This window comes from Camponotus floridanus, unplaced genomic scaffold, assembly GCF_003227725.1.
Source record: "Camponotus floridanus strain SB8 unplaced genomic scaffold, Cflo_v7.5 scaffold3, whole genome shotgun sequence".
Taxonomy (NCBI): Eukaryota; Metazoa; Arthropoda; class Insecta; order Hymenoptera; family Formicidae; genus Camponotus; species Camponotus floridanus.
Window position 1 is genome coordinate 1,359,082 of NW_020229436.1, and position 19,357 is coordinate 1,378,438.

Here is a 19,357-nt window from a genome sequence, read left to right on the forward strand (position 1 = left end):
CATAATAAATATTGTAATTTCGGCGGGACCATCTTCTGATTAATCGAAGAAAATTATAAATATTTCTTTGTCGAGTGAAAGAATAAAATTGAATAAGTCATTTTGAAGGGCTTGAAGAGTTCCATGAGAAAATGGGTTAGGAGGGAAGGTAGTGAAAGGAAGAAGGTCTGGAAAAAAAGGAGAAATGCGTTGCCGCAGCGGCGACGCCGTCTGCAATTACAATGCCTTAATTTTATGCGCAAAGTTAAGTTCCTTTTAAGAGTCCCGAGAGTGGTTAAGTCCCTCTTACGACTCATCTCCCTTCTATTCTACGCTACATTCGTTTTTTCCGTATTCATGAAAGATATTCTTTTAGACTGACCATGTCGGCGCAGCTTCCGAACTGGACAATTATTTTAATTTGTTTAGAGACCATCTGCCACCTCTTTTTTATTCCATTTTTTTCTATTTGTCTCTCTATTTTTTATTTGTCTTCCCTTTCTGTTTTTTTATACTCGATTTTTTAACTATTTGTTCTCATTTACGCATTTAAAGCTTTTAATCTGGCGTGCTTGTCACGGAAATTACATTAATAATATTAAAACTAAAAATATATATTCAAATGAATATTAATATTGTAATATATTAACATAAAAATATTATTTTATGAAAGATAAAAATTTTTTAATAGAAAGAGATAATCATTTTAATTAGTTCGCCCTCAAAATGACTCAAATATTCTCTAAAAAATTTCTGCAAATTTTAAATAATTATAAAAAATGTAAATATTTTTATAAAGCGAAGCTATTAATAAAGAAAGAATTAATATTAAAATTTTCGTGTTTAAATTGAAAATATCTGTTTTTATTCTAAAAATTAAATAAAAAATATTTTAATATATTTTTTATTTAATTTAGATATTTATATAGATATAATTTATGTCATGCGTGTGCAGATCTCGAAACACAATTTAATGTAGACTGATTTTTCTGAATGATTAGGGAAAAGGGATGGAGGACGTTTTTATATTCGCTTCTAAAAATAATTAATCTCTCTTGTGACTCTCGTGCAATAAAAGCGCACTACTGTACGGAGAAAAGTTTTATCAACGCGCAATGGATTGCAATCAGACAAAATTAATAATACAGTTTCAGCAATACGGACATGGAACATGCCATGGAAAAATTTCAGTCGATGTGCATAGCAGTATTTATGCGATTGTGATGTGCTTTATATTGCATGCAGTTTGCTACGGCGATAATGAATAGCTGACAGTATTAATTAAAACTTCACTGAATGATAATCACTTGAAAAATGTCTGTAACATGAAATGCGACAAATTTCCGAATATTATAATTGTAATTATTTTCGTATTATATTATGTTAATCAGCAAAATTTTCCCGACATATTCATTTATATTATCGGTGTAAAAAATATATTTTCCGTATATATTTATAATGGATACAATTTGCATGCAACAATTTCACGTAGATTATACGATTTTTCCTTAACTTTTCATTTAATACAACAACTATTAATAAAATGGATATTATTTTCATAAAATGTTGTGTTTTATATTTCGTTCTCCGTATAATTTTATCTCTTTAAATGTATAATTCCCCATAATTTTATCTCTGCGTTATACATAAAAATGTGCATATTTATATTTTTCTATATATTTTATGCATTGATAAAATAATGAAATAAAATATTTCAAGTTGAATAAAAGCTAGCTATTTTATTAATGCAATTATAAATTGTTATTATCGAATAAAATGTGAATTTATAAATTTTCATATATATAATAATATTTTTAACATAATAAATTTTGAAATAATAATAATAATTATTATTATTATTTTATATATATATATATATATATATATATATATATATATATACACACAAAAAATACAACTCTCTTTTGCAAGAATAATATCATAACAAAGAGTTAAATGTGTTATAACGCGTTCTCTATTCAGAGCGGAATGATTCAATACTATAACTATACGCAGTGCCGCGCTTTTCAGCGTCGTTTCGCCAACAGCATTTGCCCTCACGCTTAATTATCCGCACGACACAACGTGGCCGACTTTCGCAAATAAAATTTTCCACGAGGGATTTACTCGCCCGGCCTCGGAGGGAACAGCCGTCCGTCCCAATTAGACCTTTTTACTGTCGACGTGTGTTCACGGACCCCTTAAATTTCACGTAGACCGCGTAAATCACGGAGAGAGAGAGAGAGAGAGAAAGAGACTCGACAAGCGGGTTGATACCGCAGCATTGCGTCGGTGCCGGTGAATTTGAGCAGGTTGACGAATCATTGCGCTCATTAAAAACCGATCCAATTTGTCCCGGCAACCGCGACAACGAGGATGAGTCGGATGAGAGCAAACTCTCGGAGATGCGAAACTTGGAAGCGTCCTCTCGACTCAGGAACGATTGACGAACGTCTTATCGCGCTAACTTGGCCGTCATTCCGTTCCTCGATTAGACTTACGAACTTACATTCGAGCGCACTCGGTCCGGGCCAATGATAATTGATGACGGGTACGGGATGAAGGATACAACATCTGTGTCACAGTTGATATTTGTGTAACGAGGAGAATTGAGAATATCTTTAAGATATATTAAGGAATAAAGACAATTTTACGTTTGTATGTTTTAAGTGGAATCTAATTTCCTTGCGCTCAAAGGTATTATGACAGATCAATAATAACATTTTCAAGCGCAAAGAAATTTTATACAAAAAACTTATAAAATGTGTGAAATAAAAAACATATATAAAAGTTATAATAAAAATGTAAAATAACCAAAAATATATATAACAAAAAACCTACAGCAGAAAGAAAACAAGATTGAGACGTGGGATAGATAAATTGGACATGAAGATAAATTGGATGATTATCATTATTATAAGCTCTCCGGTAAATTACGACGTCGTAACATTGTATAATGCGAACGATATAATACGTATCGGCCTTTTCTTTTAGCAAGACCTGAAACTACCTCGACGGAGAAAGCCCCGACCTGAGAAGTAAAAGGTTATCTGACTCTCTCGGTCGAGTGCACTTCTCCTGGCCTGTATTGGGTCTTCCGAGCTCGAGCGACTTTGAGAGGGATGGGCGACAATCGCCTCCACCCTCGCCTCCCACGGCTCCTCGACTATGACGAATTGCAAAAGTTGGGTGAAAAATTGGCCGAAGCCAGATAAGAGCGGCCCGAGTGTATTGTGCGTCGTACTTTGGTCGTCGGCCATTCGTTCCTCCGGTTACTTTCATCCCTCTGGCCGACTTAACCCGCATTATTTAGCCCATCCCCATCCCCCATTCCGTTCATTCACTCTCCTCCGGCCCGCGCAAGGAGAGACTTTAAAATAACTCGTCTGTTATTCCGGAGGGAAAAGTTTTCGTCTGGCTGACAAATGCGAATCGTGCGACGGACGGCAGTCGCGAGCTACGCGACTTGGTGCCGCGATTTGCGACACGTGAAACCGCGCTATTTAACTCCGCGAGCGGACATATTTCGCGGCGGTAATCCCGTGATTTGTATGCGCGGTCCGAGGACGCTCCTCGAGGCTGAGCCAGACGAAGTATATCAGTCGCAAACAGACTTCTCGCTGTAAATGCAGCGTACTCCGCGATAAGAACTCGCTTTGGAGTCTTTCGCCGTTACACATTAAATCAGCAACGTAAATCTTTTGTAATGTTTTGCTTGAAGAGTTGACGCTTTATGCGCCCCGAATACATCATCCTTTTCTTTCAACTTATTTATTTATATTATTATACATATTTATATATTATATTTATATTTCTTTATCATTATTTATGTTTATTTGTATTATATTATTTTTTATTTAAATTTGTTTATTTACATTTAAAAAAATTTTTATATTTTCTTATAATTTAGTTTTGATTCAGGAATTTTTTAATAAAGTAATTTTTAAAGAAATTTTGGGACTGTTATCGAGTGATAAGCTAAATATAAGTTGAATATTATGCAATTTATTTTCTCGAATTATATTTCAATGATGCATCTTTGTGATTGTTGCAGTTACGATGCGAGAAGTCGACAGTTTGGGAAAGCGAAGTTATGGAGCGCAGCTCATTTTTGGGGCCATCGGGCGTCTTTTCGTGCGAACCCACCGGCGCAGTTGACAGTTCAGGATCTTCGGCAGAGTGACGAGGGTGTTTACAGGTGCAGAGTCGACTTCCGGAACTCGCCGACAAGAAACTTGAAAGTTAACCTCACCGTTATCGGTAAGTAAACTATCGTCCTTAATCGACAGATTTCTCGTTAAACTAACGTTCACCCGAAAATGTCGCTTATATCGAAAGCGAATTATTCGATTTTATCATGCTACATGTATATTTTTACCACTTGTCACCAGTCTATTAATCTCGAAATTTTAACCATTAAATTCCAGAGCTATATTCTGTGTACACTCTTATGATCTTTAGAGTAGAGACTGTAAAAAATCTTTTAAATCGTAATCCACAGTCATACATATTTAAAATATTGAAATGCGCAGTCGCGTAGTTTACACAATTCTGTTTGCATTCATAATTGCTATTACAGATATAGAGCGGACGAGAAGTACGTATAGCAACTTTTCCATAGTTATTTGCATTTCCAGAAATTGACCTGGTCGTTTTCACGAGAAAACTTACATTAGATTTTTCGTGCGGAACTAATTCGAGACTCGTTAAACTTTTATAAAATTATGCTCGAATTATCCTTTTTGCGCGATTTACTATTTATTTTCTGCATGCGTTTCCTCTTTCTAGTCTCACAAAACGATTCGCTTATTAAAAATTAATTTTGTCTTGCAAATTGCCTTGATAATTATGCTTATATTGGATATAATCAAAAAATATTTTAATAGAAACGTTAGATACACATTTATTATTAAATTAAAACAAAATTTATGAAAATTTTGATATTGAGAAAAAGATTACGATACAAGAATTGCATCTTGAACCAGCAGAAATTTATAATTGATATTTGGAATAATACATAAAGTAATAATTATAGTGACAATCGCAGTTGACAGTTGTTTGCGGAATAATCAGCTGCAGTAGTATCGCGACTATTAGAAACTACGAATGGAATAACTTTTTTTAACAACGTAATGAATCTCAAAATACTTTCGATCTGGCAGTTTTCATACGGTGTGAGATAAAACATTGATCTTTTCATGGAAAACTAGTTTGAAACTCGTTAAATACAAATAGAGGAGAAACGAAGTTTCTATTCCGCATCGATCATTTTCCAAATACACTTTTCAAACAAGTCCTCTTTACGAAGATGTAATCGTCGATATTCGAAGATACGTTGACACACACTCGCGATTGCAGTTTACAACTGTTTGTAATAGAACAGTCAATCGTGATAGCATCGCAATTATTGGAGATCATAGGAAACCTGCGAATAGACACACTTTTCTCTTTCTTTCTTGTTTTCTTTCTCTCTCTCTCTCTCTCTCTCTTTCTCTTTCATCACAATATAAATCTGGAGATCTGAACTCATCGGCCAGCCTCGTTTTTCGAGAGCGGAAACTTGGGCTTTTCGCGCGGGATCTAGTTCGAGGCTCGTTAAACTTTCACAAAATTGCGTCCGACCGAGGAAACTCGACGAAACTGGCCGCCGATACTCGATGTCGATCGTCGCTGCGATTGGACGAGTCGGTCCCAAGAATGGCCGTTAATCCGAAATCGAGCGACCACTCGTACAATCAGCCGACCATTGAAAGCAATCCTCTGTAAACGATCGTGCTGAGAGCACGAGTCGATTGGCTGGTTTGTCTGTAGTTTGATTCGCTCTTCCGTCGACGCGCGGCTGTTAAATCGTCGACTCGAATCTTCCTCGGGCAACTCGTAGATTATTTGCAATGTCATGGACTCAAGAACTTCATGTTTGCTTACAACGCGTCATAAGGAACGCATAATCCTGCAGCCTTTATAGGAAAGATATGTACAAAACGGGAGAAGTATAAAAATAAAACACGCACACATACATGATTGCGACTATCGCGTGTAACAAATTTATTTGATTGAATATTTGTTTTAAAATGATCTGTTTTGTTTACTCGAAAACACCCCAAAATAAATTTTTCGTTTATTAGATAAATAGTTAATGCTTTTAAGATAATCAGCAGTAGATCTCATTTAGAATAAATTTCAATTTAATTACGATATCAATTGTTATTTACGAAGAAATTTACATTCCGGAGCAAAATATGTTTTTTGCATGCAAACGAATAAAGCTGTTTTCCCTTTATTTGTTTTAGTTTCGCCGGAACAAAATTTTTATTTAAATAATCCTGGATTGCGTGTATAATGCATCGAATCTATTATAAAATGGAAATATGAGCACACAAAATTTGTTATTGATTATATGCTTATATTAATTTCTATCGGAATATTTATTTTTTAATATGTACCATGTGATATTGAGATACAACGATTAACATAATTTTAATTAAAAAGGTTTTCAATTTCCAGGATATTAATCGCGACGACTGTTTTTTGTCTCATATTTGCTTTTTGTAATGAAAAGCAAAATAAATTTCCAATTATAATGAGATTTTTTGCACAGTTAAAATAACAACGCGTTGCAATGTTATTTCACTTCGTGTAAAATAATCGCTATCGCGTTTATAACGCGACTAACTTGACGAAACTGATATTACAATGCAGTAATTAATGCTTGATGTCAAATCGATATGAGATACGCGTCAACCTGTACAGAAAGTTCAATTTCCACTTTATAGAAAGGTACGCAACAGCGTTTCCCATTTCCATAATGTTGAATAATATTATCCGATGTAGAGGGGAAATCAAATGTAATTACGCACGTATGCTTATGCATAAACGCTCTGAAAATATTAAAAATATTTCGATACAGAAACTTGGGAATAAATAGGATATTAATGTTTAAATAGTCGTAGGAATCAATACATGTGGAATGGACGTGATGAATATATTCATCCTATTTTATGCAACGTCAAACTTTTCAATAATTTTACAAATATTTTGAACAAAGCTTAATTATAAGCGAGCAATTAAAGCGAGTCTGACAATTCAGAGAGAAATATAAATTATCGTGTAATCTCCTTCCCTTTTTGCGCGAGCTCGCGAAACTTTTTAGTTGCGACGATGGCGACATATTTTGTTCTTCTGCGAGTCTGCTAACTCCGGTAAGTGATTTATAACTTTGTGTCCCACTTCGATAGCAGCTTCGATCGTCAGCGATGCATATCCGCCGCGTTGATTTTGTAATGCAGTAAAATCGGAAGTTCGAAAGTCGGTTTCTGAGAAGCGCCGAAAGTCCACGATGGGTTCGTCGCTCTTGTCTCTTAATAGAATCGAAGCAATACCTTGTTGGTTTCCAAGGAAGAGCTCTTCATGTCGTGAAGATGAGAAGCTTTCACGAAGTCTCTAACCCAATTTGACTATCGATCGATCGTTAAATTGACTTAATATATGGGACGTTGATTAGAGATGTTCTGTTCAGATGAGAACCGAGAATTTTCCGATTTTAGATTTTTTGTTTAATTTGTGGCAGGTATAAAAATGTGGATAATAAAACTGTACAACAATGAGAGAAATAATCATCAGATGGTTCCATTCAGTGATTACAAAAAAGCATAAAGATTAAATGATAATTTGTTGATATGTATCAGATGTTTTATTAAATGGAATTTCTGGATATCAGATAATAAAAGCCCTGTAACGTTAATATAAAAGCAGCATAGGATTCAATATAAAAAAATGATAACGATTTTTAAATGTCTAAATTGTTTTCATTTATATAGTCTGTTAGTATTTCTCTTTTGTGAAATTTTTCACAATTTTTAGCTAAAATAATAATAAAGTAAATTGGATATTAATTGGATCATTTCGACAATATGTATTTGTGAAATTGATTAAGTTGAAGGGAACATCTCGTATGTAAAAAATCACTTATCGGTCACATCAATTAATCACATACATTTAGCTTCACTTCAAATCATTTTTCAAAATATGTGTGTAATCGATTTGTCTTCATCTTTTTAATCGATCTCGTCGCATCTACAAATTGTTCTCATCTATTTGGACATTAGAGGCAGGTAAATTCGCAAAGTTCAGTTTCCAATCGAGGAAGAGATTAATCGATCAGTTGGAAGCGTATTACGCTGAGAAAGATTAACCCAGTTTGCCGAATAAATGCGTAGGAAATGCGCAGACTGTGTCAAAGCCAAGCCAAATTTCAAAGCCGATCGGCGCTGTTTTCTTTTAATCAGAACTCGGTCGAGCGTCGCGGAATCCGTCCGAGCGGGTTGGATCGTCGCGCGTCGCTCGCTAACTTAAATAATCTGCTCTCGCGTTAGTGCCCGGATATCTCGGGCTTCTCGTCCCGGGCTTCTCGGGGGATGTCCGTACAGCGTGGGCGCGTGGAAAACGTAATCGAATAGGGATACATCTCGCAGGCGAAAGGCCATCGGCGTCGAAACGCCGCTGCCGCTTCGTTTTACGCCTCGATGCGTCGCTCCAGCTCGGGTTAATTTCGAGCCACATCTCGATATATGTGTAGGAACAAAGAGAGAGAGAGGGATGAGCACGAATATTGTGAGAGAATATGTGGAAGGAAGGAGGAAGCCCTCTGAGCTGAAGCTCCCCTATCGTAACTAAAATGACTCCTGACACAAATGTTCCCATTTTTTTCCCAATTATTTTCTCCCTCTTACATGTCTATTAATTATGATTATTTTCCTCGCTCGTTTAAATCATGTTTTTACGTATTCCTATCTCCTTGATCCCTTTTAAATGATCATCGTATCATTTCCGACATGCAGCAGTTTCAAATTACTTATTAAAAGAAGGATCTCTAAATTACAAGTGTAGACCACATCTTCTTATCCGATATTTCTTGAAGATGTCTCGCGTGTGATCTTCTTCATCACTTCCATTGCGCTTCCTCTTCGTCTTTCCCAATTTTCCTGCCTCGAAAAATGACTCCTGACACAAATGTTCCCATTTTTTTCCCAATTATTTTCTCCCTCGTCTTACATGTCTATTAATTACGATTATTTTCCTCGCTCGTTTAAACCATGTTTCTACGTATCGCTCCTAATTTCTATCTCCTTGATCCCTTTTAAATGATCATCGCATCAGTTCCGACATGCAGCAGTTTCAAATTAAATTACTTATTAAAAGAATCTCTAAATTACAAGCGTAGACCACATCTTCTTACCCGATATTTCTTGAAGGTGTCTCCCGTGTCACCTTCTCCATCACTTCCATTGCGCTTTCTCTTCGTCTTTCGCAATTTTCCTGCCTCGAGACTCGGAGTCGTTAGCTCATTGGATAAAGGAGAGACGCACGCCCCAAGGAACCCAAGGCCCCATCGTTGAAACTTGGGAACAAAAGCTGCTCGGGCGTTGAGTCGACTCATGCTAATCCGATTAGGATTTACTTTAGATTTTGACGAGCGCTACTCCCTTTCTCCCATTTCCCCATACGCGTACTTCGGGAACATCTAATGGCCGCTTACGGCCAAATTAGTTTCATACTATCTCTTGTCCTCTGTCTCACTTATCCTCTGGCCACTTATTTAGCGTGTAGTCATATTAACCTCCATCCGTCTAATTGATCGCTAACTTAGTTATCGTACATGTGTCTAAATTGTTAACCATATATTTTGAAATTTAATCAAAGCCAAATTGCTGAAAAAATAATTGTTTTTTTATATGGCATCGCTACAGAAATTTGTAGTTGAATAAAATTGAAAAATTTGGATTATGCCATTTTTTATAAATTGACCTCTGCAGTAGATTTTGTTTGAATTTTTCAATAAATACTTGAATGATATTAATTTAATTCGAACAAGTTTTATTATTGCGATAAAATAAATATGACGCAAAATAAAAAAAATATTTTCTAGGAATTTTATTATAAAAGAAAGTGAAATATGCGCAGTATAAATTAAATCAAAATATACAGAGTTGATAATGGTATTAATCCCGCGCATAATTCGTGACTCTTTTTCGAACAAACTTCTGTATCGTTTCGATCCTCATCAATGAGCTTTTCAAGTGGTTTGGATAAATCCTGTAATCCCAGACAGGACACGTTGCATCGGAATCGCCGGAATTGCGTCTCAAGTGGCACTGAAATCGATACTTCACGCTGGATATTCTCGTTTAAACCCCTTTATCGGTGATTACTCGTCAGCTTTCAGGTAGAAAGATCGACGCGATGAGGATTGAAAATATTCGATACTGTCGGAAGCACCTAAAAAACTGGCTTTGTTACTCCAGATCTGCCTTTTATTCCGCGAATGACGTGCATCTCATTATCGAAAAGGGAAAATAATATATCGAGCCTGCCTGTGCACTTAATTTCGTTGGAGATATTCATTTTCAGATATTTTTCATGTATCTGTATGCAAGCAGAGATTGATAAAAGCTAATAAAATTATAACAATACAAATATAGATATAGATGTATAACGAAAATATTTTACAATAAATATTAACCGATAATGATATTCAAATTACGTAAAATATGACGCATTTAATTTTTATGACATAAATACAAAAGTAAAATACAACGCGTTATAAAATATAATGCATTTAATTTTTATGATATATAATTAATGCAATACAGATTTTTTTATTTAACTAAAAATTTGTAATAATTACTATTAATAATTATTTAATTTATTATTGATAATCAAATTCTTTTAATGATAAAGTACTTAAGAGATTGTAATCACGTACATTTCTTTCAATTTATCAGCCCTGTCATTTCCTATTCACAAAATGGATCGTTCACTGATATAGAATTTCTAACACTCACGCGCGAGGGTTAACGAGGGATAATACTTTAAAATCGCTTTCCTTCCTTAAAGCCTCTCCTTCCGGGATTTAACCTTCTTGCGCTGTGCTCGATAAACGGTGCAGTCATCTTCCGCCCGAGTGTTTTTCTTCTCGAGCGCGTCCGGCGCCCGGAATCTTTCATGAAAATTAAATACCGCGCTCTGGAAGATGATTGATATATCCCGCGAACGACGTTTTCCGGGCTCTTCGCGAGAGGGGACGGATGACACTCGCCCCCAGGAATGGAAGGGGTTACGGAGCCGGGCGGGGGACACATCCTGAAATTTAGTATGACGGAACGGACGGGCTCGTATTTTATCGTTAGCAGATTCCATAGAAAATTCAGAGACCCCGCTTGCGACTCGGGTGCGGCCCGACTGCCATTTCCCATCGGACCGAGTCTCCCACACGACGGCTCTCCACGGTTCGTGCGCCTCTGTCTTCCGCTGGTAAACGAGCGTATCTCCGGAATATTTTTCGTGTGTCTCGACTTTCTGACATAAATACATCCTTGTTCGCGCCGTCGTTAAGGACTTTCTCTCTATCCCACGATTTATATTTCGTAAGCTCGTTCATTTATTTGCCATCTTCACAAAAAAGCATTTTCCACGCATTTTCCCCTACCATTTAATTTAAGCGACTAATCCTGAAGACGAGCACGAGTAATAAATATTTATTAATTCTTAATTTACTGCGAGTTTCAAATTATTTATCGGCATACGATATTCGCTGTCGTAAAAGTTAAGGAAGTGTTCTTTGATGAAGAAGATTTGTGAAAATTTGACGAGATCGTAATTTGGCGGTATTAAATAATGGTATTAACTTTATAAATTTTGTCTTCCTTCACTTTTCTTAAATATCCTAGCTATTAACGTCCAAATTAAGTTTTTATCAAAGTGAAACTCGTTAATTTCAAAGCGACACACATTTATTGCTTTAAAGAGATTTAACTCGTTATAAGTATGCATAATTAGTGAATGATACTGAATATTCGCGTAATACACTTTGCATAAAATTTTTGTTAGAAAGAGACTAATTCCGCATAATTAAAAAATTTATAGTAAGAAAGAAAAGCAACTTTTGATGTTCATATACAGGATATCCGGTAATAATCACCTAATCTCTCGTGTATAAGAAGAGCGGATTAAACTGTCAATGAGTAGGAAAATTTACTGTTTTGCGATCTTCACAATAATTAATGAGAAATTAATTTTAATAACAATCTTTTTTAATTAATTTCTCATTAATTATTGCAAAGATCACAAAACGATAGATGACTTTCCTGCTCAGTTTAATCCGTTCTACTCGCACACAAGAGGTTGGGCGGTTATCATCGGATATCCCTTGTACATTATCGATTGATGTGTTCCTTAAATTCCGTAAATTTACCGCGGCAATAATTCATCGTTACATCATAATAGAAACGTACGCTCAACGAAATCGATGCGTTTCCGCGTCTGCAGACCAATGCGATTCGGAAAGTTTCTCTCGAAGTGGAAAACGCGACTCGACCGAGCAGACAAGAAGGAAGAACATAAAAGGAGAAAGGATGGCGGAAGTTTGCCTCCTCGGGTGCGTTTGCGGTTAGGTGAGATTTTAAAAAAATCATGAATCAGAGACGAAACGAGCCTCAATAATGGATTGTCCAATTCGAAAACTTCGTCGGATAAGTCTAAAGAATGACGGCGCATCCGCGTGGAACTTGTCATAAAAGTATAAAACTTGTCTTCTCTTTTATGGTATGTTACACGGTTCTTTTATTACAAAAAATACCGAGCACGACATATTTTTGACTTTTATGCATAAAGAGTTATTTTTATAATTATACAAATATTTTTTTATTTTTATGTAATCCTCTTTTTGAAAGAAAAAGCGGCAAGTCTGGATTGTTCTACATATTAGTCAGGATGTTTGTTATCTCTTTCTCTTTAATTAAAATAGAATATTTCTAGAATTTCTAATGAAACATTTTTTTCTCGCAATTCTGTGTCCCTTGTGAGATAATATTATTTTATGCAAACAATGTTACAACCCCTTTTACATGTAATTTCTCTTTAAAAAGTACGTTTTGTTTACGTCATGTTTTTATATGTGTCTGACGTATTATGTTAAATGATATCGGACTCTGTATAATTTAATTTTTATTTTAATTCAATTTAATTTAATTTTTATTAATGCATTATACACAAAACATTCAGATTATATCAAAAAAATTAAATTAGATTTGTATCTAAAAATTTAAATTAGATTTATATCTACGAAAATATCGAAGTGATTTCTTGTTGTCTTCTTTGGATTGCGAAAACAGCACGGTGCTCATTAGTCGGAAGAAGTCTTATAAAGATCTTAAAGCATCCTGTTTTTCAAGGAAAACTCGTGATCGTCGAGGAACGTTGACCGCTTAAATAGCAGAAAACGAATGCAACGAATGTTTGCGCTGCCATATTATGCTTCCTTCGTCGCATAAAAACTCCGACGATGAGGCAAAACTCTCTCGTTGTCGAAAACTTGTAATACTTTGGTAATATTATGGCTCGTATTGCGTTTCGTTTGCAGTAAATGCAGTAAAAATTGTAAATGGGCCGTCTCGTGAAAACAATCTACGTCGTCTGAATTCTGTTTAATGCGAGAAAAGTTATAATTGGAAGTTATAGAACTTTTTTCCATTCTTATGATAGCGCAATAAATTTATAATTTTTTTCCAGTAATGTCAATTCGAAACGATTAATCGTTACATTTCATTTATATTAAAGTTCGTTATTCTAAGAAATGACATTTAAAGTGCTAAAGTTCTCAAGAGTTAGAAATTCAGTAACGACTGTTTGATGATAATGTTAATCTTTCGTAGCAGGAATTTAGTTTCTGAAATAGGTTATTATATCAAATCTTCTTATATCAGGTTAATGGTTTTAGTTTAAATGTCAAAGAGAGAGAGAGAGAGAGAGAGAGAGAGAGAGAGAGAGAGAGAGAGAGAGAGAGAGAGAGAGAGAGAGAGAGAAAGAGTGTGTGCAATCAATGTTGAAAATTTTGATATGATATAAAAATTGTTATTTTAGGATGAATTTATTTTTTTGGGTCATATCACGTTCCATTTTCTCGAACGTATCGCTGGAGAAACGATCGGGATCCTATCGCACGAGAAAATATCACGATATTTCTTCGGATATGGATGCCGAGAGCGAAACTCGAGGAGAGCTGTCCATCAACCGTACGATGGGCATCTCCATTTTCATATCCTTTGTTGCTTCTTCGCTATTTTTTATCCGCCTCTTGACCTGCGCTTGTTTATCCATTCGACGTTTCTCAATTCTCTTCTAACTAGAATATTCGGTAGAAAATAATAGATCTATAGTTTTTTTAAAAATTTATATCGATTATCATTAATAAAGCCAAATTGGAAATATTAATTAATTTTTCTTCATTAAAAAAATATTTGTATTTTAATTATTTTTTAATCAAAATAGAATCTAGTATTGATGAGATTGCTAAAACAGTTTTTTAGATGTTGAAGAAACTTTTTTAGTTCCTTACTTTGAGTTAAATTAGATTTCTCGAAATCATTTTCGTTTTAATTCAATTTTTAGAGCAATAATTTTCTTTGATATGAAAGAGAATTACTGCTTCCTATAATTAAGTTGACTGATTGCAAACACGATTATGATTCAATATTCAGATAACAGTCACATACAGAGTGCCTGTCGTGATATAAAAAAATTTGATATATCGTAAATCATAACAGACCTTTCCCGATCCTCCGAATTTCTCGATTCCTCTCTTTTTCTCTGTATAAGATCACGCTCTGTCTCCCTCGATATCAGAAGAAAATCGACAAGAGATTCACGGACAGTCCAGCTGCCACATATTTTTCCGCCTCGGAAAGCTCGTCTGTCTTCGCAGGCGAACGTTCGATATCCCACAAAATTCCATCGTTCCATCGTTCCATCGGTCCTTATCGGCTCCGTACCGGTTCAAAAGGCCGTGTATATTTTTCTACGTGAGTTATACAAACGATTGTCAACAATTTTGCTATTTTAAAGGAAATTATTTCCCGATGAAAGAATCGTACAAGAAAAATGAACAAGTAAAATGTGGTATCCGTAATATATTTATTTAAATAGAATCAAAACTGTTTTCAATCATTTAGTATTTACGTAGAAACATAGAAAATTTTATCATAAATTGTATATAGTATATTTATAGTATATTAATTGATTAATTTAGACAAATGTTTGTACTTGATTGAAAAATTCTAAATATTCTTAATTTACTCATAAATTAATTTCTAATCTGTAATAAATTACAGCGCTATAATAAATTTAGCTTGTACATGTATAATTTTTATGTATTCGATTTATGATGCTTTTTTAGACGCGATAGATTATAATTAATAACGCATGTGCAAAAAAGTGTAGAAAAACTCAGCGTGTGGCTTTATGTAAACGTTTCCGTTAAAATATTTTAACAAAGACAGGGATTAAAAACATTATAACATGAAAATTATAATATACACGGACGCGGAGTCGCAAAAAGCTTAATCTCGTTTGCGACTCGCAGTCATGAAAATTGACGTCCTCTACGCGCGCGCTCACGTTCTCGCAAAACTAAATCCGCGCTGACATCGAGAATAAATCACGAGTCGGGACAAATTTTCATATTTCGCGACGTGCGTCTCGCTCGCGGCGTATTGCGAGAAAAATTGTGCAGGGACACGCATACAATTGAATGTGTCGGCGTCCAGAATGGTCGTGTGTCATATTTCTCTTAGCGACAATCTCTGCTTAAATGCGGGATTCGACCCGGGATACCCGGGATTCCAGTTTCGACGGAGGATCTTCTCTTTTGCGTCTCGGCCCGATCGCGGTCAATTATTCCAGTCACGTGTGGGATTCACTGTCATTCTCGATATCCCCGATTCAGAGTGTCCCGTCACCCCTATCTGCTCGGGACGTCCTCTCGAATATGTCCCGAACCGAATGAGCGACTTCTCTCTTTCCTTTCTGATTATTTTTACATTGAAAACAAGATTACATTTCTTGGCGTACTTGATGGTGACATGATTACTTAATCGCTGAATAATTCTGGATAAATTTGAATAATTATATTGAATCAATTTTTGCTTAATAAAATAATATATATCGCCTTGTCATTTTATCATAGCTCGTACAATTATTGATCTTTTATTACGCGTTATATAAATGGATATAATTCAAGATTTAGTCTATCTTACTTTCGCTGGAGAAAGAGACTCTATATATTATTATCTAATTAAAAGTTTTAATCACAAAACATGTGTAAAATATGGAGCGATATAACTTAAAATAATATGAAGAAAAAAACGCTTAGCATATTTTTTTAGTTATAATTTGAATTAGATATAATATATTTTTAGATAGATATATTTTTTATATATATTTTTAGATTTTTGTTGTGTATTTAAAATTGAAAATTATTCGAATAATATCGTATTTAATATCATTTTAATCACAAAAATTGCATTAATCAATTAAAATTATTCTCAAAGGATAAAGTAAAAAATACACATTTTTATAAGATTGATTCTCATTCGTGAATTAAATAAAGATAGATAAAGAAGTTCTGCCATAGAACTTCTGTCAAGAAACTCGGAATTTTTTAATTTCTTTAAATCGTTTGCTCATTTTTGCTCTCTTTCTCTTTCGCGGCGAATAACTAGCTTGAGAAAGTTATTATTTAGCAAGATATGTGTGTTTCGATATAGGCTATAGTATAATACTGAAAGATGTTCATTCTATTATATCATTACATGTTTATTCTATTATATCATTATACTGTTTTTTAAACCAGAATATATAATATATAATATATAATATATATATAGCCATAAGCGGATTCGCGAGGCGCTTTTGTGTCACTAATGGTATTCGATTTGTCGATGTGTAAATAATATGTATTGCAAATAATTCAAACACATTTTGCATTTTAAAATTACATATTTTAAAATCTCTTTTTTTATTAGTTTTATAATTTTTCCATAATTAAGATCAGACTCGTGTACATTGTTTACATATGTATGTGTTGTACATAGAATGTCTACATCGTATTATCTTATATTACAATTACATGATTGTATTGCAAACGTATAACTGCTTCGCTCAATTACTTGGCGAGATTAATTACTATTCAGCTATGGTCGATAATGAGGCAGTAATAATGTAGCAAACCGCAACTGTGATTAACAGAATTTGATTGGTTTAATTAAGATCTCTTCTCAGTATCTAAATTTTCATGTTATAAATAAACGATGGGAAATCTTTCAGAGATCTAATTACGATGATTTTTAATCCTCAATTAAAAATCGCAAGACCATGTGATATTTAATAAAATTTGTGTAAAGAAAAGACGGATTGAAAATATTCAAGAAAATTGAAATTAAAAAAGTGTAGAGGTGATAAAAAAAATGTTGAAGCATATCGCTATAATTGCGACACGTATATTACCATATAAACTGATGCAACAAAGTTTTAAATTATTCACGGGAAACGCGCGAAGAGAGAGGAGGGGGGGGGAAAATAAAAAAAAAATTTCTTTACGAATAAACTAACTTAACACTCGAAGTTGAAACGTTGAATACTTCGGGACGAAGGGAGGAAGGCAACGGCGAGGTATCTCTCGGGAGATATGAGGCCGGCGATCTCTTAAAAAACCGGGAACGAGTCCTTCGCATGATAAACGCCCGGATCTTCGCGGAGCAGCAGGTGCAACGGCGGCTAAGTATGTAATATCGTTCTAGGTCGGCAGTAAAAATTCTTCCGGGACTCGACGCGCGCGTGATCTATCCTCACTAGAGGAGGGCTAAACGACTCGCAAAGAGATTCTCTCTCGGGAGAATATCCTCGCGAGCTGAGTAACGATCGTCGCGGCGAAGGTATCCCGCCTAAGTCCGATGCGGGACCCACCGCTGGATGCGGAAACGTTTGTTACGGGGAATTGTGAAACACGGCAATTTCTCGTAACGGAAACCTTATTCACTGATTTATCCCCGTAACCAATTGGTCGGAACGACGGTATAAGTTGGGAAATGTTTTCTCGTACAAACGTTTTACGACGGCGTAACAGTTTAAATGATGATCTCTGCGGGATCTCGCGAGAGGAGAGAGGAAGCCAGCCTCGAGTTAAACTTGAGCGGAATAGACGAGCCAAGGCAAATGCGCGCGCGGTATCTCGACAACTATAAAATCATACGATATTGTTCTCTCACGTCGTTCGTATCGGCAGGGAAAACGATAACGTTCGGTGATACCTTGAGATTTTTCGTAAGTCGCACCGACGACTCTTTCTCCTTTACTGCTGTCGATTACACGTCGTAACGACCCGTAAGAAAATTACTCGCTGTTCGAAATTCGTCGCGTTTGAAAATTTTCCGCGGCGGGTTACATCCCACCTTGGAGGAAATCGTAAGCTTCGACGAAAGTTGCGTCTGGATGATACGAAGCTGTACCATAAAAGTCGGGCGAAACGTTGACGACGATGACGACGATGCCGGGAAAAATTCGCGGAAAATACGAGGGATACCTGGCCCTGGATAACTCGGAGCGAATCACGACATACGAAACGCGACTGCGTTTTCCCCACGTGCCTTCCGTTTCACATATGAAGTACATTCCTTTCAAAAGTAGCAATTCTGCTCCACTTCCGTGCAATCATGAACGATTAAGATTCATTCCTAGAGTTTTGAAGAAAATTGATAAAGCGTGAAATTTAACTTCGATCATGTTACTTTTAATAAAAATCTAAAAACAATTTGAGTCTAGTATAATTCTTTTTAACGTTTTTGCATCATTTTCTATTTCATATACAGGGTGTCTCGTTTTAATCCATCAACCTCCAAAATTATCTTGCTTTTAATTTTAGAAAAAAATATTTCAGATAAAAGTTTCAAGGGGGATATAAGATGGGTCAAACGAGATTTTTCTAAATAAAGACATTTCGCAAAGGGCAATTTAATTTTTATAGGGCAATTTAATTTTTTTAAATGATATTCTAATTATTTTGTGTAAATAGATTGTAATATTCTGCATAAAAAGTTATAAAAGTAAACTAACCAAAAATTGAGCGATTTACGAAATATTTTATACTTCAATCTGACATATTTTGACGTAAAATACAAAATATCTCGTAAAACATTTTGTTAAAAATATTTAATGGATAATCGATTATCGTAATACTTTCATGTACCGAATAATAAATGCGGCTATATGTTACAAATTGCTTATTGCAACTTTTTCTTAAAAACAACTATGCATTTTCTTTGCAATTGATTTGTTTTAGTCTTACAAAAATTACACGATAATATTAAAAACTAAATTTTAGAGATATTTTATATCAAAATATATCAGATTAAAATATAAAATATCTCGCGAATATCTCGATTCAATTTTTGACTATTTTATCTTTATAACTTTGTATGCAAAATGTTAAAGGAATTTATTTACAAATTTATTTAATTAAAATAAATTTATTTAAAATAATTAGAATAGT

General features: G+C 34.8%; 1 protein-coding gene across 3 annotated transcripts in view; it reads left to right on the forward strand.

The window, feature by feature from the left end:
- LOC105257340 (nephrin) overlaps nucleotides 1–19,357 on the forward strand; it is a 243,633-nt gene that overhangs the window by 88,442 nt on the left and 135,834 nt on the right. For all 3 annotated transcript variants that reach the window (XM_011267899.2, XM_025409989.1, XM_011267898.2), the window contains exon 4: nucleotides 4,034–4,239. In XM_011267899.2, coding sequence (XP_011266201.1) covers nucleotides 4,034–4,239 — 206 coding nt within the window. The remainder of the gene's footprint in view (nucleotides 1–4,033; nucleotides 4,240–19,357) is intronic.